This window comes from Hakea prostrata, chromosome 2, assembly GCF_041222555.1.
Source record: "Hakea prostrata isolate BN-2017 chromosome 2, UWA_Hpros_2, whole genome shotgun sequence".
Taxonomy (NCBI): Eukaryota; Viridiplantae; Streptophyta; class Magnoliopsida; order Proteales; family Proteaceae; genus Hakea; species Hakea prostrata.
Genome location: NC_142601.1, coordinates 51,940,019 through 51,959,460, shown reverse-complemented (window position 1 = coordinate 51,959,460; position 19,442 = coordinate 51,940,019). Strand labels below are relative to the sequence as shown.

Genomic DNA, 19,442 nt, shown 5'->3' with positions numbered 1-19,442 from the left:
TAGGAAAAGATTAACCTTAGAGAGATGGATCATGGATGAACACACCGAACCTTATACAACTTTTCTGTAGCTACTATTCTCCCATGGGCATGACCTAATTTTCTTACATAAAATCAAGGAATGAATCTTTCTTAATGAAATTCTTGGCCACCTAGATTTGCGACTTGGGACTAAAATTTAATCCTCTAGTGGTGCCCGAGAACAAAAAAAAATCTCAATTATTAAAAACACAAAGTCTAAAACCGTAAAAAAGTCCGTTGGACAAATAACAAGTGGACAAATATTAATTTCCTCACGTGTTAGAGAACGGGCCAACGGGCCAAGCCGTTAACCTATGAACAAATTTTTATACACTTTTATACTTAAACTCTATTTATTAAAATTTCTTTATTTAAACTTTCACATTTGAGTCCCTCAAAATTCTAAACTCTCACCTATTCTTCTCTCCTTTCATTTTTTAACCCACTCGGTTTCTTTCCTTCGAGTCGAGCCGATTCACTTTATTTAGTTTGAATTTATTAATTAAAAATTAACACGGTTCGAAGGTTGTTAACATAAGAGGGAAAATGACTATAATACTCCTAATAAAAATAAAGACAAATAAACTTACCAGGAAACCTTACTCATATTATTAAAAATTACAATTATACCCTCTTTTCTATTCTCAAAGAGCCATACAGGTAGATGAAGGATTGTCTTTATCCAATTAAGGGGAAAATTACAATTAATAGGTAATACATTTTGGCGAATTTTGCCCAAAAACTTGCAAAATTCGCCGGATTCGACAAGCGATCAAATAAAAACCGAAGCGAACGATATTTGCAAAAAGTCGCTAGAAAATCGCCGATTTTCTTACGAACTGGCCAAATTTCAACTAAATACTTGAACTTCCAGTCGCTGGAAGTATGTTCTGTGGTTCAACAACCTCAAGATTTGCAGTTTTGGCTAAAATTGATTATTAGGAAGGAGTTGCAGAGAATAGGAGAGATTGTTCGAATCCACAATGCACTCGAGGGTGCCACGACTGGTCCATCATCAATGGCAGAGATGGTAATGTAGCGGCTGGTGGTAGCCTCAAGCTATTAGGCGTGGTAATGAGAGAAGTGATGAATGGAAAGAATTCAAATGAGAGGATAAAATGATATGGAAATAATTTAAATTAGAGACAATTAGAGAAATGATTAAAAATCATCTTTATCACGCCCAATACAAGCTGGCAGCTGGAGGGGCGTGAAACAGGTGCAGAAGCAGGACTAGAAGCGGCGGAAGGAGCAACGAATGGTAGAACAAATATTGAAAGCTTGGGGACTCATATGCAAATTCTGCATACTAGCAGCAGCGCCGGCGAATTCTGCGGAACTCGTCGGAATGAGCAGAAACTTGACACCACGCGTTCATGATATCTTTCTTCTTTGTTTCCTTCAGTTCTGCTCCACGACACTAATAGAAGGGTTCGGTGATTACGCAATTTTGGTCATTGATCCTTTTAAAACTGTCTGATTGGAATCAATATTTAAATCAAGATATTTGTCCATGGTCGGTCATGGATCATGACTCCACTTCCACATGATCACTTTCCGAGAAAGTCGCTAGGAAGTAGGGAGATTTCGCATCCTGACCCAGACTTTAAGCGTAAATGACTCAAATGCTCCTTAATTTTAAATTCTATTTAGAATTAACCCTAAAATGACAATTATACCCTCATATCCTCATAAATGAGATTGATGGAATATGTTCTTTCAAAAAAAAGAAAAAGAAAAAAAAAAAAAAGAAGCCATGGCTTATGCTTCCCTATTTTTAAACACCTTCCAAATCTTGAATCTACCATCTCCACTGCCTTTTTCCTAGGTCTTGCAGCATTGGATTAGCAATTAATTGTTGATGTCACGATCGTTTCCCTTTTTCTAGAAAAGGCTTCGATTTTTGTTATTAGTTTCAACCAGGGTAAAACATATCGCCGAAATAACTCACTGTTGAAAATAATTGTTGTGCCTAAATACTCAATATTGGGTCTCTTTCTCTTTCTCTCTCTTCTTTAGAGGAGAAATCAGGGTGTCTAGGTCAAGCAAGTAAGACATCTAACCAATACTTTGATCCTGACAGAGAAATTGAAATAGATAATTTTATATAATTGTTCCAATTTCCATGGCTAAAAGTTCCGCCATTTAGGCACAAGATGGATTATAATGACTTGGCATCATTAAGGCCAAAACTTACGCAATTAGCAATTCATGATGAAATAAAGCCCAAAGAATGAGGCTAAGCATCTAATTTTTTGGGTCAATATTTATGCTAACAATATCATGACACTCAACCTTAGGGGTTGACGCAGTTGGCAGAGATCACCACCTCATAATATGAAATGAAGAGCACGAATAATCTTGTGTCTGAGGTGAAGTCGTGCTATATATTTAAACAATTATAAAACTACCCTAATGATTTAGTCAAGGTACACATAAATTGGCCAGGATGAATAAAAGTTCCAATGAAAGAACATCAAGACACTCTAAAATAGCATAATTGGGCTAATAAAATTGGCAAAATTTTTTTTTTTTGACATGACAGGTCAACATATAACTTTTTGTCATGATGGATTGATTTTTGGCCTTGTCTTGCCAGTTTTCAGTTAGTGTGCACCCAACTTCTCAACTCGTGCTTTAATAGGGCTGTCAGGACTTGATAACTAGGCAAAACTCGGACAAAGCTATCGCTGCCTTTTTCACGTTGGGCCATGTTTTAGCATTGGTACATAACCCTATAAGAAAAATCATAATTTTTTGACAAAGAAAAGCTTAAACTGAACACTCTATAAAATTTCTACAGAGGATAAAATGGAAGTATTTAGAATGGAGAAAGGTGCGAACTGTCATCACATCTTAGATGAAGAGAAAATCTAATGATTACCCCGAAGTAGAGAAAGATTAACCATAAAAGTAAATGGATGGATGTACACACCACACCACATAGAACTTTTTATTTGCTATTCTCCCAAGGGCATAGCCTAGTTTTCTTGCAAAAAAAAAAAGGAATAAATCTACTTCTCAATGGCTTTATTAGTGGGAATTCTTTCTTTGCTTTAGTGGCGTAGATTGTTTAATGGCCTAATTCATCACCATGAGGAGCTCATGTGGTGTAGAGTGTGGTTTTTGGCCAATATAAATGTAATGCCAACCTTGTATACTATGTAATTAATACTATACACACATGCATTGCATTGTTATATACTTTCTTGGAATGTCTCTTTTAACTTTTGGTTTTTTTTTTTTTTAATGTTGTGCTGTAACTTTTGGCTCTCTTGGAGGGAGTACAAGAAATGCTTCATCTTCTAGTTGGAGGTTTTTATCCAGTTGGTGGTGGTGCCAAGGAAAAACCCTTGACGGTATGGTGCATGAGTAATCAAAATAAAGGCAACACTAACAGTGTGACTACACCTTTTCTATCGAAGATTTGTGCTACTACTACATTATGTTCTCAAAATCAGCTTAAGATCTTCAAATTTTAATTGTATTGCAATTTTTTCTATTTGAAAATAAATTAGACAACAAAGAATTGAGGAAATTATATCCATAGAGAGTCCATTCGAGGAATCTACACTTCGCTTTGCAAAACCTCAACTAAATTTATAAATTAATACCATATAAGATACCACAAAGAAATCATATGGCTGGAATCTTCTCTAAAAGGCGTTTCCTTCTTTTTTTTTTTTTTTTTTTTTTTTTGAGAAAACAAATATTATCGAGAAGCACCACGCGAAATAGCCTACACTCGAGAGATAAACTATAATCAAGCTAACTTATTGATGAAGGTAAGGGTAATGCTTATAACCTTCTTGCCTTCCATCACAAGACCAAGTAAATCTGATTTCACTGATTCCAATCCCTCCTCACATGTATCCTCGTTCGTAAGTGCTGCACTCATCCACGTCTTCAAGTTATCAATGGCAACAATGTCGAGCTTTCCATTCAGTGTAGCAGTTGACTTGCGCATCTGATAAATGGCGTCTCCATAGGTGTCCATGCAGTCCTTTATAACCTTGTCACATCTGGGTTTCTTTAAAAGGAGACCATTGACAATTGTTGCACTAGAAAATCTCACTTTGAGGGCCACCCTAGCTAGACTGGATGGACTTTCTTCGATCGTGAGAGCTCTGGGGAGGAGTTTGGCGATGCAGACGTCAGGATACAATGTTGTCTTGCAGCTGGTAATGATGAAATTCTTGCTGGCGGCTGAGATTGCCAGTGGAAGAAGGAGGAGGAGGACGGCTATAAAGATTGTATTTACTGTGGCAGCCATTTTTTTTCAAAAAAAGAATCACTAATGGTTTTTAAAGTTCTGTTGGTATTATTAATATGGAAGGAAGACAGATGGGCATGGAGTTGATGTGAGGGTTTTATTTATACATGGGCTTCTGATCTAGTTTGTCTTTCTGGTTGGGATCTTAATGATAGGAAGCAAAAGCGGATGCTTTAAATACTATTACAAGGAATGGTTGAAATGCTATTCAACCATTTAATTCAGTTTGCTTCTAAATAGTGAGGATGGGCGGGAAGTGCAACTGAATTTTTTAATATCTGTGGGTTTAAGTTTAACCAGAAGGGGAGTGTTTGAGGTTGAAATGAGGGTTGTCTGATTACGACTTTCACAACCATTCTTGCACATTGTTTGGCACTCATTGTTTGCTCATTTTTTTGGGTGAAGCAATTTAATGAGTACGCTGAAACAAAGTGAGATTAAAAAAAAAGAAAAAAAAAAAAAGATGGTGGTACTCATCATACGTTGGACAACTTTCATTAGGTTTTTTCTTTGTGTGTGTGTTTTTTTTTTTGGGGGGGGGGGGGGGGGGGCTATGATGGGATCCAAGATTTGCCTCCAAGCTTTTTGAATTAGACTAAAATTTAATCAATAAGAAGTGCTTAGTTCTAAGCATCATATATCAATTTCGTATCAAGTTTAATGTCTTAGCCAGTAATAAATGAAGAGGTTGATACGGACTTGTAAGTCCAGCTTGTGACGGATGCCACCTCCTGTGCAAGTGAATGGGCCATGCCATTAACATATCTAGGAGGAACGAAAAGAGAAAATACAAATATCAACTACAAGGTGTTTTTTTGAGAAGTGGGATTTGTTATGGAGTTATAATTGATCAAGTTGTGGTAGGGGGGGACCCAGGATGAAATATTAGGGGGGGGGGGGGGGGGGTAAAGAATGAAAGCCAGCTAAGGGGTAAAGAATGAAAGCCAAATAACCTTCACGTTAGGGAAGTACTAACGCTATTTTTTTTTTTTTTTGGTACTGGTGCTTGTTTAATACTGTAAATTTTTTTTTTATTTTTATTATTTATTTATTTATTTATTTAGTGTGCTGCTGTAACTTTTGGCTCTCTTGGAGGCGAGTACAAGAAAAGCTTCATCTTCTATTTGGAGGTTTTTATCTTGTTTGTGGTGGTTCTTGGGAACAATCCTTGATGGTATGGTGCATCAGTAACCTAAATAAAGGCAAAACTAACGGTGTGACTACACATTTTTCTATCAAAGATTTGTGCTGCTACTACATTATGTTTTCAAAATCAGCTAAGGATCTTCAAATTCTAATTGTATTGCAATTTTATTACTTATATTTGAAGATAAATTACACAACAAAGAATTGAGGCAATTATATCCATAGAGAGTACATTCGAGGAATCTACACTTTGCTTTGCAAAACCTCAACTAAATTTATAAATTAATACAATATAAGATACCACAATGAAATCATATGGCTGGAATCTTCCCTATAAGGTGTTTCTTTCTTTTTTTTTTTTTTTTTTTTAAATTTTTAGAAAACAAATATTATTGAGAAGCACCACGCGAAATAGCCTAGACTAGAGAGATAAACTATAATCAAGCTAACTTATTGATGAAGGTAAGGGTAATGCTTATCAACTTCTTGCCTTCCACCACAAGACCAAGTAAATCCGATTTCATTGATTCCAATCCCTCCTCACATGTATCCTCGTTCGTAAGTGCTGCACTCATCCACGTCTTCAAGTTGTCAATAGCTACAATGTCGAGCTTTCCATTCAGTGTAGCAGTTGACTTGCGCATCTGATAAATGGCGTCTCCATAGGTGTCCATGCAGTCCATTATAACCATGTCAGATCTGGGTTTCTTTAAAAGGAGACCATTGACAATTGTTGCACTAGAAAAGCTCACTTTGAGGGCCACCCTAGCTAGACTGGATGGACTTTCTTCGATCGTGAGAGCTCTGGGGAGGAGTCTGGCAATGCAGACGTCAGGATACAATGTTGTCTTGCAGTTGGTAATGATGAAATTCTTGCTGGCAGCTGAGATTGCCAGTGGAAGAAGGAGGAGGAGGACGGCTGTAAAGATTGTATTTACCGTGGCAGCCATTTTTTTTTTCCAAATTCTCTTATCGCTGATGGTTTTTAAAGTTCTGTTGGTATTATTAATATGGAAGGAAGACAGATGGGCATGGAGTTGATGTGAGGGTTTTATTTATACATGGGCTTTTGATCTTGTTTGTCTTTCTGGTTGGGATCTTAATGATAGGAGGCAAAAGCGGATGCTTTGAATACTATTACAAGGAATGGTTGAAACGCTATTCAACCATTTAATTCAGTTTGCATCTAAATAGTGAGCATGGGCGGGAAGTGCAACTAAATTGTTAAATATCCGTGGGTTTAAGATTAACCAGAAAGGCAGTGTTTGAGGTTGAAATGAGGGTTGTCTGATTACGACTTTCACAACCATTCTTGCACATTTTTTGCTCCTTTTTTTGGGTGAAACAATTCAAAGAGTACGCTGAAACAAAGTGAGATTAACAAAAAAAAAAAAAAAAAAAGAGGTGGTGGTACTCACCATATGTTGGACAACTTTCATTAGGTTTTTTCTTTGTGTGTGTGTGTTTTTTTTGGGGGGGGGGGGCTTCGATGGGAACCAAGATTTGCCTCACAACTTTCTGAATTAGACTAAAATTTAATCAATGAGTAGTTCCTAGTTCTTAGGATCATATATCAATTTCGTATCAATTTTAATGTCTCAGCTAGTAATAAATGAAGAGGTTGATACCGACTTGTAAGTCCAGCTTGTGACGGATGCCACCTCCTGTGCAAGTGAATGACCCATGCCATTAACATATCTTGGAGGAACGAAAAGAGAAAATATAAACATCAACTCCAAGGTGTCTTTTTGAGAAGTGAGATTTGCACCTTCTGATGATCATCTAAAACATTTAAAATCTAGAGTACTCAATGAATTCAGATTCTTCTTTAGATCTAGCACATGTCTAATCCTAGTCAAAGTCTCATCAAACATGCAAATCTGTACAGTGTTGACTCTAGGAACTTTGCTTTTCACATTATTTGTCATCTCGATAATACCACCGTCACATGTATGGTATATAACAAACTGATCCCTGACTGAATATATGTGAAACGAACACCCAGAGTCTAAAACCCAATATGAAGTTTCCAAACCTGATGATGTAGTTAGAAGGAGATCTTTTCCATCATCACTTTAAGACCCATCGAAAACTACAATGGATGATTCATCACTCTCTTTCTCCTTCTTTTTCTTATCTTCCCTACACCTTGGACAATCCCTCTTTATTTGACATTCCTTTTTGCAATTGTAACAGATTACTTTGCGACCAATAGATTTTAAGTGACCCCCTAACTTGCTAGACCCCTCCATTCTCCCACTTGATTTTCCTTTAGTATGACCACCCCTTACAACTCAGACACTACTTTCATCTGACTTCCTATCATTGCTATTTTTTTTTCTTCATGTTTCATCAATCAGCAATGCAATAATAGCATCATCAAGTAATAAAATATAGTTACAAAAAAGTAATGTAGTCATAATGTGATCAAATGACTAAGATAGTGATGTCAACAAAAGTAACGCATTGTCCTCCTCCTTGAGCTAATCGTGAAGAGCTGGCGGTACGTCAAAATCATATTGAACTTATCCAAGTGATTGTCAAAATTCGCTCACTCTGACAACCAAAGGCCATATAATTGTTTCTTTAAAAACAACTAATTTGTCAACGACCTAGACTAATAACTGCTCTCAAGCTTTGCCCACATTTCCTCTAGTCCACTAACTTGATGACTTTACGATGAATGTTATCCGTAAGATATAACTGGATCGTACTATTTGCTAAATCCCTCAACTCTTGCCACTCATCTTCCTTCATCTCCTCTGGCCTTTCTGATTTTTTTCCTGAGGCATTAACAGTCCCTTCTCGCATAAGGATGTTTTTCACCAGTAGTTGCTACAAGGCGAAGTCATTATGACTATCAAAAAGTTCAATGGAGAAATTATATCTTTTCATCGCCTTTTGGTTTGTGCCCTTCATTCCCGTCATCAAAGAGAAATTATATCTCTTTACTGCCATCTAATTTGTACCCTTCATACTTGTCATCCACCTAAAAATCATGTCTATTAATCTCCACACGAACGTACAAAATCAATACTGATGTAGCCAAATCTCCTCTATTCGTCACTTCCACTGAATCAAAACACCCAAAAACTTTAGGAGTACTTAACCCCGTACAAAAAACGTTCACACAAAATTCTATGGAAACAACCTGTAAGGTACAAATCCGATAAAAATAAATAAAATTCCCTGTTGTCTTTTCTTCCACTGAACCAATTTTTTTTAATTCCATTTCGACATTCCAACTTCCAATGCAACCAATCAATTTATTTAAAGTAAATTTAAAACAAAATCCAAATGAATTAACATAAAAAACAATGCTTCAAACTTCCCTCCCCCCCCTCTCGAAACACCTTCACACGCACCACCCACCGCATTCACACACAAAAAGCCTCTTTTTTTTAAACGATCAAAATTGGATCGTCGCTTCTCGATGATCAATACCGGCCGTCACTCCCCTTTTTTCATTAATGGATCGAAAAAGAAAAGAAAAAAATATATAAAAACTTCACAATCTCCAAACTAAAAAATTGTACCTCCGATCAATTTTTTGAAGCCTTATTCTTTTGTACACTAATCTTCTCTTTTCTGGATTTTCGCACACTTTCGGTGACAATCCATGGAACCTGGTTTTGATATCACTTGGAGATACGGATGCACAACCATGAATAAGAACACAAGAAAAAACAAACAACCGTAAGAAATTTAACATGGTTTCATAAAATATTGTTTACCCATCTACCAAAGATAAAAGAAGTTCTACTATTTTAGAAAATCTCACACCCACAAAGTGCTATAATTTGCTTGCCTTATTACCTAGATTATCCTATAGAAACCATATATAAGAAAACTTAAAACTTTAATTCTAATATAATTACTATTTTAACTCAATATTAGTAATTGACCCCAAACCCTAGTTATGTCAATTACAAATACAACTAAAACTCTAATTTTAGCAACCCACGGAATACAAGACACTTAATCCCAACATTTAAAGCCCAACAACTCATGGTCCCAACTCTTGGCCAGGTTTGCTAATGCTAGAAACGGACCATATATGAATGTAGCCAAACTATGTCTCAAAAACTCAATTTGAAGGGCACTAAATTAAACCATCCCTTCATTACCAAAAAAAAAAATTAAACCATCCCTTTACCCGGTCCGATTAGAGACGGCTGGCAGGCTATCTTCCAGGTCCCATCTTTTACACTCCTAGAAGAAGAAAATGTCTTTATTAGGCAATTGTATAAAGACCCTTTTGTCAGGTTCAACCCTGCGACCAAAGACAATAACGGTCTAATTGGACCTGGGGTCTGGGACCACATGCAACTATGTCTTGTGGAGTTGTAGGCACAAACCATTCTCTTATCACTTGATCGTTAATTGACCTTTATATGTAATTTTCCTTTTTGGTAAAGCCTTTATATGTAAATTCACGAACTTGCAACTCAACCCTTGTCTGCTCTGACCCATGTTCCGACTTCCGACTTCCCAACGGTCACTTATTGGCATTACGCCAAGCCGGTTCATTACTTCGAACCGTTAATCGCTCAGTCCCAACGACAGAACCGGTCAAGCACGTAGACCCATTGATGTCAGATCTCCACCCAATAGCATAACTACACGTGCATCGCCACAACTCTCAAAGCATCAAGAAGTAGAGAATCCAAAGTGGAAGAAGCTCTTATAAAAAGACTCCCACGTCAGTACAATTCTTTGCTCATTACACAAGAAAAATGGCGCCAATCACTCGTCGGTCTCCTTCTTTCCCGGCAGTCTGCCATTTCCTCTTCCTGCTCCTACTGGCGCTGGCTCAGCCTCCTTCAGCTTCTGCTTCGGGTGGCCATGACTATTTCGACGCCTTACATAAGAGCATTCTCTTCTTCGAAGGCCAACGCTCCGGCAAGCTTCCTCCGGATCAACGCCTCAAGTGGCGTCGCGACTCCGCTCTCAGAGACGGCGCTACCGTCGGGGTATGTTAGTTTGAAATTTCGTTGCACTTTACTCTCACAGTCTTACTCCTATTAACCTACATTTTATCGTCACAGCTCGATCTGACTGGTGGTTACTACGACGCCGGTGACAACATCAAGTTTGGGTTTCCGATGGCCTTCACCACAACGATGCTATCATGGAGCATTATCGATTTCGGCAAGAACATGGGCCCCGAGCTGAAAAACGCCGTGAAAGCCGTTAAATGGGCGACTGATTACCTCTTGAAGGTAACGGCGGTTCCAGGAACCGTTTATGTCCAAGTAGGCGACGCTCTCTCCGATCACAACTGTTGGGAACGGCCGGAAGATATGGACACTCTCCGAACCGCTTTCAAGATCGACCGGTCTCACCCTGGATCCGACGTGGCAGGAGAAACTGCCGCTGCTTTGGCTGCTGCTTCAATAGTGTTCCGATCACGTGACCCTGCATACTCTAACCATCTCCTCGACAGAGCCGTTAAGGTAGGTTTAGTTTCACAATTTATCGTTCCTATTAGGATCTCGTACAATATCTCGCGATAATTTCGACTTTGAACGAACGGAGTTTTTCAGGTTTTCGAGTTCGCTGACAAATATCGAGGTGCGTACAGTGCGAGCTTGAAGCGTGCAGTATGCCCCTTCTATTGTGATGTGAATGGTTTCCAGGTGAGAAGACTGAATTATTTTCCGTTCCACCGTCTGATCGGTATCAAGTGTTGTTACATTCTTGATTTGTATATTTTCTGCTTATGTGTCCTATTCTAATAGGATGAGTTGCTTTGGGGAGCTGCATGGTTACACAAGGCATCAAGAAGGCGCGAATACCGAGAATACATAGTGAGGAACGAGGTGGTGTTGCACGCAGGAGATACCATTAATGAGTTTGGTTGGGATAATAAACACGCCGGAATTAACGTTCTCATTTCCAAGGTAATCAATCCGTTCCAAACATGACTTTATGTTTCGTTTGTCTATCTCGATTTTATTGCCTTTGTGTTCCTGTTTCTCGTTGGACTTTAAAAAGGCTTTCCAATTGGTCGAGAATATGGTACATTGCATTTGTTCATCCTATAAAGGGTAACGCTTTTGGACGTTCCAGTTATTAGATCTGAGCGTTCAGAATTGTTTATATATGAGAATCGAATCGTACGGTGAATAATCCAAAATGAAGTTAACACCATTCACGTGATGAGACTCTGAGAGTGGAAATTTTTTGACTTTCGGGGTGGGACGCTTAAATTCGTGGGTCCCACCCTCTGATTACCCCATGTGCTGAAAGGCAGAGGGAATGGTTTCAGGACTCCCTCTCATTCGCGCCATTATTCTTTTCTTTTCCTTTATTGGGGATGTGTCCGACAAACCCATCAGTGTCTTTAAGGATTAAATCGTCATTTAAAAATTGGACTTTACTCTTATGATCTTATCATTCCTCTATTAATTAACCTAAAAACTAATTGTTCGTCCTTAATTCTTTCGCAGGAAGTATTAATGGGGAAAGCAGATTATTTTAATTCCTTCAAGCAAAACGCTGATGGCTTCATCTGCTCCATTTTGCCTGGAATTTCGCATCCACAAGTCCAATATTCTCCAGGTTTATTTTTATTTCTTATATATTTCTTAAAACTTCAAATAATTTAAACTTTAATCTCAGATCTGACATAAATTCTGGTTTACATTTTTATTCTGGAAATAATTTGAAAAGGTGGCCTTATCTTTAAAGCTGGGGGGAGTAACATGCAGCATGTAACGTCGCTGTCTTTCCTACTACTAGCCTACTCTAATTACCTGAGCCATGCCAATAAGGTTGTGCCATGTGGTGGTGGGACCGCCAATTCGGTTCAGCTGAAGCGCTTGGCCCAACGTCAGGTATGTTCCCCCTCGCAACTCTTTAAATAATCTTGCGGTGGGTGGGGACCATTAGTGAGATCTGTCCATCCAACGGTTATATTTAATTATAGCGGTGAGGTTGCTGGTGCTGGATGAGGGGCAACCGTTTTAACTGAATATTTCTGTTTGGCTTGTTGAAATGCTGCCAGGTGGACTATATCCTTGGGGATAATCCAGTAAGGATGTCGTACATGGTAGGATACGGCGCACGTTATCCGCAACGGATTCACCATCGGGCAAGTTCGCTACCGTCCGTGGGGGCCCATCCGGTCCATATTGGTTGCAAAGAAGGGTCACGCTACTACCTGAGTCCTAACCCCAACCCTAACGTGCTTGTAGGAGCAGTTGTTGGTGGGCCCAACAGTACTGATGATTTCCCTGACTCGAGGCCATTTTTCCAAGAGTCTGAGCCTACTACGTACATCAATGCACCTTTGGTGGGCCTCTTGGCATATTTCTCGGCACACCCTTGAAGCCCATTATATATCGATATAGTTGTTTACCTTTTAGAAGGCTAAAGTAAAAAGCCTAAAAATCAATTAGTGGTGCGCAATATGCACCCTGCAGTGGTTAGAAGAATGTAATGCGAGAAGAATCTTATATATATATATATTTTTTTTTCCGGTAAACAGAATCTTTTATTGTTGCTGTTGTTTTGATTGGACATGGATGAATGAAAACAAAGAGCTATTGCCGGTTTATCCGTACTGCACGTGATGGACACTCCGGTAGTTTAATTCCAACACACCGTGAGTCGGTGAGGACAAAGGACATGGTAGAATGCACCGCGATACATTTAAATAAGCGATAGTGTGGTACATGTGGTATCGTCAGAGGTGTTATCTCAAAAATGGCAAATAGAAGATGGGCCAGGTTGTAAAGTGGATGTCGATCGTGAGTCTGAAAATACAACCACCACGTGGAGGACACGTCACACTACTAAAGAAGCATGTGGATTGAAAAATTACATGTGGCGCCCAAATTATAGAAACGCAAAATGTGAATGTGAGTTTTAACTATTTTATTGTGTCAGGAGGGAATTATAGAATGTATACTTTTCATCCAATTTGTACATGGTATTTTCTTCAGGAAGCATGGCTATGGTGCACTTTTAGTGATCAAGGGGGGAGTTTACACACACTAATCTAGGGGCAGTATTTCTATCTTTCATGGTATTCTTTCCATCTATTTGTTCTTTGGCTCAACATTCTTTCTTTTTTTGTAATCTTTGGCACTACATTCAAGTTACACTGAAGAAGGTTTTTTCCCCTTCAATTCTTTGTTGTCAATTTAAAGCTCAACTGGATCCGTTATCACATAAGTAATTAGGAGTGCAAGTTAGCCTTGAAACCATTAGATTGTCCTGAACCTGAACATGGCCTATGCTAAGAAACTACAACATAAAGAGAGAGAGAGTTTAGGGTTGGATACTTATGACCCTAAGTTAGGATTAGGCCAAAGATCAAACTAGACCTGGGTTGACGCCTCAAGTTGATCTGAGCCTCCTTTTTTTTTTTGTGTGGTAAAGAGCCTATTTTCTTTTTCTACTATCACATGTTCATTCCTTTTCTCATAAGTTGTAGAGATTTTGAATGTTGTCGAGGATGTGGAGTTCTTGTCTCCTTGTTTTGATAACATTTCAGCATGTTGATAAAAAGTGTAATGTTGTTGCTTGCTCGCTTGTAAGGTTGTATCCGTTGTATGCTCATACTCTTTAATTTGTTTCGAGTCCATGACTTTACAATTATGCATTTTTATACTATGTGTGAATCACACGTTAATATAAAAAAAAATGGCTAGGAGTTCTAGGGTTAGAGCCTCTGCTTCAGGATATCCATTATTTAATGGATAGTTTCATACATTGTATCCCTGCCTTTATTCCTAGGAGTTCTAATGTTATAGCAGATCTCCTAGCCAGGAACGCCCTTTCGGTTTCGGGCCCGAAAGAATGGCCGTCTTCCACTATGTGGTTGGTGGATCTATGTTCCAACACACCCCTCGCCCGCTTGGAAATGCAGTTGATTACCAAAAAAAAAAAAAAAAAAAAAGAATCACACGTTAATATATAAGCCCATTCCTTCTCCCTCCCCCTAAAAAATAGAAAAAAAAAAAAAAAAAACCCTTTTAAGATAGGGAAGGATTTCATTTTTCTGGCGTGAGTTAAGACCATGTCAAACTTGGACCTATACCTGTTCTTTATGATTATTATTGGTTATTATTTTTAAGTAAACATTATCTTATCTCTCATTCAATCTCCTTAATAAAATTGTTGACTTTCGGGGTTAGGGTTTTTTTTTTTTTTTTTTTTTTTATATTTTTAATTTCACTTACCACCCTCTTAACTAAACAAATACCATTTAGACCATCTCTTAGTTGGATAATGTCACTTACCTTCCGTTTTACCTAGTAAATATATCAAACACCTTTCATTTATTAATTTTCTCGGTTAAATTTAACTTTTATCATTAAATAATTTTCTAAAACCCCAAACTACCCTTGGTTGAAAACTTTTTTTGTTTAAATCCTAAATTACCATAATCACTCTAGTAGTTAAAATACTAAATTACCCTCAATTAAAATAATTGTTAAAACCAAAATATCATAGTTAAAACCCAAATTATCCTTAATTATTAAAACCACAACATACCCACTGTACCTTGTGTTGGTGATTTATCGCCAACACGAGGCGATTTTTCGCCGTGTCGCTGGGGGGCGACATGAAACCCCCCAGCGAACACCGATTTTACCAAAAGTCAACGATATATCACCGACGGAGCGACATGTCACCCGTTGATCTATTGCCATTTTTGTTGGTTGTTCTTGACTTTTGATTGAAGTTGTTTTTTCTCTATTTGATCATTTTCTTTCAGTTCTCATAGCTCCTATTCTCGATCAAACAGCTACGTTAATGGCCAGTGTCTCAACTGTTAGAGAAGAAAGCTTTTTTTCTGATTCTTCATCACCCAGTAAAAAAGAAGAAGAACCTGTTGGAAAGGAAATTGAAGAGCATTCTTCGAACGAGGAAGAATTTGAAGAAAATGTAGACGATAAGGGGTCTTCCAAGGAGGAGGAAGAGCAAATGGAAGAAGAAGAGAATGATGAAGATGAGGCTGAGGATGAAGAAGTGCATGAAAACCGGACTAAAAACAAAGAAGACAATGTTGATGAACATGGGAAGCCTGAGAAGGTCAGTTCCAGTAAACGGAGAGTTATTGAGAATGATCATATTAGTGAAGATTACAAGAACAAGAAGAAGAAGAAGACCAAGACAAGGCGATCGTCACATCTTTCTTTAACTGAAAAAGAGAAAATAAAAACAGAAATCGAGGATAATTCAGGTAAGCTGAAGGTAGAAAATAAAGTCGGTCAACACGGAGCAACATGTCGGACCGTGAACATACCTTTTTATTTTAATTTTTTTTTATATATATCAAACAATTAAAAAAGCACCTACTATTTGATATCAAAATGCAATTTAATGAGACATCTTGATCCAAAACATCATTAATTAACTTCGAAAAATAAAAAAAAAAAAAAAAAAAAAAAAAAAAAAAAAAGAAAAGAAAAGAGAGAGAATCAATGCTTGATATTTTCAATTTAAATTGCATTTTGACATCAAGTAGTACTACTTTTTTTAGTTGTTTGATAAAATTGGGGGAAAAAAAAAGGTACTCGGGGTTTTAATAATTAAAGATAATTTGGATTTTAACTATTGTATTTTGGTTTTTAATAATTATTTTAATTGAGGATAATTTAGTATTTTAAACAGCTAAGGTGATTATAGTAATTTAGGGTTTAAACTAAAAAATTATTTTCAACCAATGATAGTTTGGGGTTTTAGAAAAATATTTAACGGGAAAAGTTAAATTTAATCGAGAAAATTAATAGAGGGGAGGTGTTTTATATATTTGCTAGATAAGAGGGGAGGTAAGTGATATTATCCAACTAAGAGGGAGTCTAAGTGCTATTTGTTTAGCTAAGAAGGGTGGTAAGTGATATTTACCCTTCTTCTTTTTTTGGAGAAGAGGGGGGGGGGGGGGGGTTAGATAATAAAATAAAATTAAAATGCCCCGTCTTTTATAAGGAGGCATGGTGCATGTTAGGACTACCATACAGTCAGATTAACGCGAGCTTCTCCAAACCCAATCTTGAATAATTTTAACTAAGTTTATTCCTTTCACAATCCTAATTCAAGACCTAAGATTTTTGTTCGTTAATTGTGAATTCTGATGGACCACGTTAAACTTGGCTCACTCTGATTAGACCGTTTTATGACGGTTTACTTTGTCCTTGTCCCAATCCGTCTTAGTTTTATCCATATTCCCCTCTGACTTAGAAATAAGTGATCTTGTTCTTATCCCTGTCACTAGCCCTATCCTTTTCTCTTATTGGCTTTATCTTTGACCCTAATCTGATTAAAATTGACTTAGAAATAACTGATCTTGTTCTTATTCCTGTCGCTAGCCCTATCCCTTTCTCTAATTGACTTTGTCTTTGACCGTAACCTAGTTAAATTTGAACCATTTAATATATATGAATTGAATAAATTGCATAATCTAACAATTTCTTGTTAAATATGAAGCATCATAGGGTTCGACCCTTGCAGACGACAAGCATCCCTCCTGAAGATGTAATCAAGGTGCGCATGCTGGTACTGTAAAATGGTAAAATAATCACTTAAAGTTTGCCGGGGGTGAATCAAGTAGGGTCAAAATCAAGGCCATCAAGGTTAATGTGAGGATCAGTATACGGTTAAATCTATGATTAGAATTAATTACTGTTAAGATTAAGGTTGGGATTTGGGCCAAAATCAGGGTTAAGTTTTAGACCACAATCAAGGTCAAAGCTAAAAGATAATAAATGGACCGGACATGATAAAATAGTAATCTCAGGCTTCCCTTTGTCCCTGACATGCCTTCAAGGCTAATATTTTGAGTCCATGCAAGTTTCTCCGTTACCTTTCGTTCTCTCTTTTTTTATTCCACAAGCATGAGTGAGTGATGGAGTTGGTTGGTTTTGAGTGAGTCGGATGATTTTTGGTTTAGGATGTATGGTTCAGTCTAATTCGGTTTAAGTATGATTCTTTTCACTTTACTGAACTCAATCTTCACATAATTATTTATTTAAACGGTTAATATTAGAGTTTTTTCTATGGTGTTGGGTTCAAATTAGTGATTGACGTCTTAAGTATAATAAATGACATGGCACCTCCCATGCTTAATGTTAAATATTTCATGTTATCTATCCTATTAATATTTAAGTATTTTGACTGTTAAGTATATGTTGTAATTACTATGTAAAGTTGAAATTACATTTTCACTCGCTTAAGTGACTCAACCCTAGGTGGGTGAAAGGTAACTTCACATACCCTGCCGGATACCCAACATCACCGGCAACCGCCACCCCTCCCTTGATGGCAACAACCATTATTCACTTGATGATTTATTGTATCTCTCCCTATTATGAAAAGATGAAAGTGCCCCTCGTCCTCCTCTTCAAAAGAAACACCATTGCATATATCCTCCGGCTCCTATTCTGGCAACTCACGAAGTTCTTCATTGTTAATTTGCCAAAACTTCAAAAATCCCTTCTGTGAACTCCTTCAAATTGTTCATCCATCGGAAATCAAAATGACTATTATCACAAATTCAATTTTCAGACAGTGTTGCAGGTTTTAACCTTCCTTCCTCACAGAGAAAATTTTAGGAATTTAGATATGTTTTGACCGTTAAGGTTGCCATTTCTATTTTTATTTGTTATTTATGTGGATTGACCCTTTATTTTTATTTTTTTGTAGTTGATGAGTTTGTATTAGAGAGAGGGAGGGGGAATATTACTAATATAGGTTTCGCCGGATGGGTGCGAACACAAGACCTCCCGTGAGAGTTTGGGCTTTTAAACGCTCAACTAACCCACTATTAACAAGATTGAATTGAATCTTTATGGATCGTGACAAATGAGCTATGATTTTGAACAAAAGAACCTTCAAGGGATCAATGCCGATCCGATCCTTTGCTGCAAATTATGCATTCTAAAAATCTGCTTTTGTTTTTCCCCTTGGTTCTTCAACTCTGAAAACTCTAATTATTTGAGGAGATATTAACAGTATTGGGAGGAGAAAGTGATCTAGATTTAAAAAACTATAGTGGATGTTGACCACAAAGGTGCTATTGCTAGCCAAACTAGGGCACGCCACTCAATTGCCAATTTTATGCTTGATGAATTGGAATTTTTTTTTTCAAGAATCAGATGATGATGCTGATCTAAGAAATCGTCAAGTGGATGATGGTTAGAGGGGTGTCGGAGAAGATAGGTTGTAGAGAGAGAAACGTGGTTTTAGCGCATAGTACCGAGGTATATTAAACATTTACAACTCAAATTAACCGTCAAAATGATTGACCATTAATGTGTAACTTAAAATATTTAAGGGGTCATATCATTTATTGCACTTAAGGTGACACTCATTAATTTGAGGCCCACTTAAAGAGGCGACATATAAAAAACTCAGTGATATTATTTAATGCCAACTAGTGCAATCCTATGGGCGGTATAAGCAGCACCAACAAACCAACAAACCTAACACAGACCATTTGGGTCTCCTATGTAAAATAGTTTTTTTTTTTTTTCGCAGTCTCTGAACCGGAATAGGCATCATCAGCTTTGATGAGTGAAGTCTTGGCCATTCGTTCCGGATTACTCTACACACTTGCAGAAGGAATTGATCCAGTCATAGTAAAATCAGATTGTCAAGTGGTGATTAATTTGCTCACGGATGAGTCATTAAGAACACCCCATGAAATTAGACCCATTGTATTTGATATCTTATACCTTAGATCTGCTTCGGAGGAATGTTCCTTCTGTCATATTCCTAGGTTGGTTAACTATGCTGTTGACCACCTAGCAAGGAGGGCCTTGTCGTTTCGACTACGACTCATGTATCCACTCCTTGGTTGTAGAATTTATGTAACTCTGTAACTTCGACTCAATCTCAATAAAATGAACTTCATTAGAAAAAAAAAAAAACTGTGAGAGGAAAATTTTGAAAGTATGGAGACAGGATTTGACTTGAGTGCTGTGTAATTAATGGGCAGCCCTTCGAGACTATATGGTCAATGATACAGAATAAAATGCAAGTTGGATATT

At 37.5% G+C, this 19,442-nt stretch overlaps 3 protein-coding genes across 3 annotated transcripts; 1 reads left to right on the top strand and 2 right to left on the bottom strand.

The window, feature by feature from the left end:
- Positions 1–3,783: 3,783 nt before the first annotated feature.
- On the bottom strand, positions 3,784–4,293 carry LOC149024787 (21 kDa protein-like). Its single transcript, XM_089143534.1, has one exon. The coding sequence runs from the start codon at positions 4,291–4,293 to the stop codon at positions 3,784–3,786; it is 510 nt and encodes a 169-aa protein (XP_088999660.1).
- Positions 4,294–5,879: 1,586 nt separating this feature from the next.
- Positions 5,880–6,389, bottom strand: LOC149024786 (21 kDa protein-like). Its single transcript, XM_089143532.1, has one exon. The coding sequence runs from the start codon at positions 6,387–6,389 to the stop codon at positions 5,880–5,882; it is 510 nt and encodes a 169-aa protein (XP_088999658.1).
- Positions 6,390–10,143: 3,754 nt separating this feature from the next.
- On the top strand, positions 10,144–13,445 carry LOC149024785 (endoglucanase 8-like). Its single transcript, XM_089144986.1, has 7 exons — positions 10,144–10,412; positions 10,488–10,895; positions 10,986–11,078; positions 11,181–11,342; positions 11,892–12,003; positions 12,115–12,278; positions 12,449–13,445. The coding sequence occupies exons 1-7, from the start codon at positions 10,176–10,178 to the stop codon at positions 12,770–12,772; spliced, it is 1,500 nt and encodes a 499-aa protein (XP_089001112.1). The 5' UTR covers positions 10,144–10,175; the 3' UTR covers positions 12,773–13,445.
- Positions 13,446–19,442: the final 5,997 nt, after the last annotated feature.

Bases quoted from the DNA above. Each gene is read 5' to 3' on its own strand.
- LOC149024786 (XM_089143532.1), bottom strand. From the start codon at position 6,389: ATGGCTGCCACGGTAAATACAATCTTTACAGCCGTCCTCCTCCTCCTT.
- LOC149024785 (XM_089144986.1), top strand. From the start codon at position 10,176: ATGGCGCCAATCACTCGTCGGTCTCCTTCTTTCCCGGCAGTCTGCCAT. The intron at 10,896-10,985 runs GTAGGTTTAGTT...GGAGTTTTTCAG, and splicing joins TCCTCGACAGAGCCGTTAAG to GTTTTCGAGTTCGCTGACAA. The intron at 11,343-11,891 runs GTAATCAATCCG...ATTCTTTCGCAG, and splicing joins TTAACGTTCTCATTTCCAAG to GAAGTATTAATGGGGAAAGC.
- LOC149024787 (XM_089143534.1), bottom strand. From the start codon at position 4,293: ATGGCTGCCACAGTAAATACAATCTTTATAGCCGTCCTCCTCCTCCTT.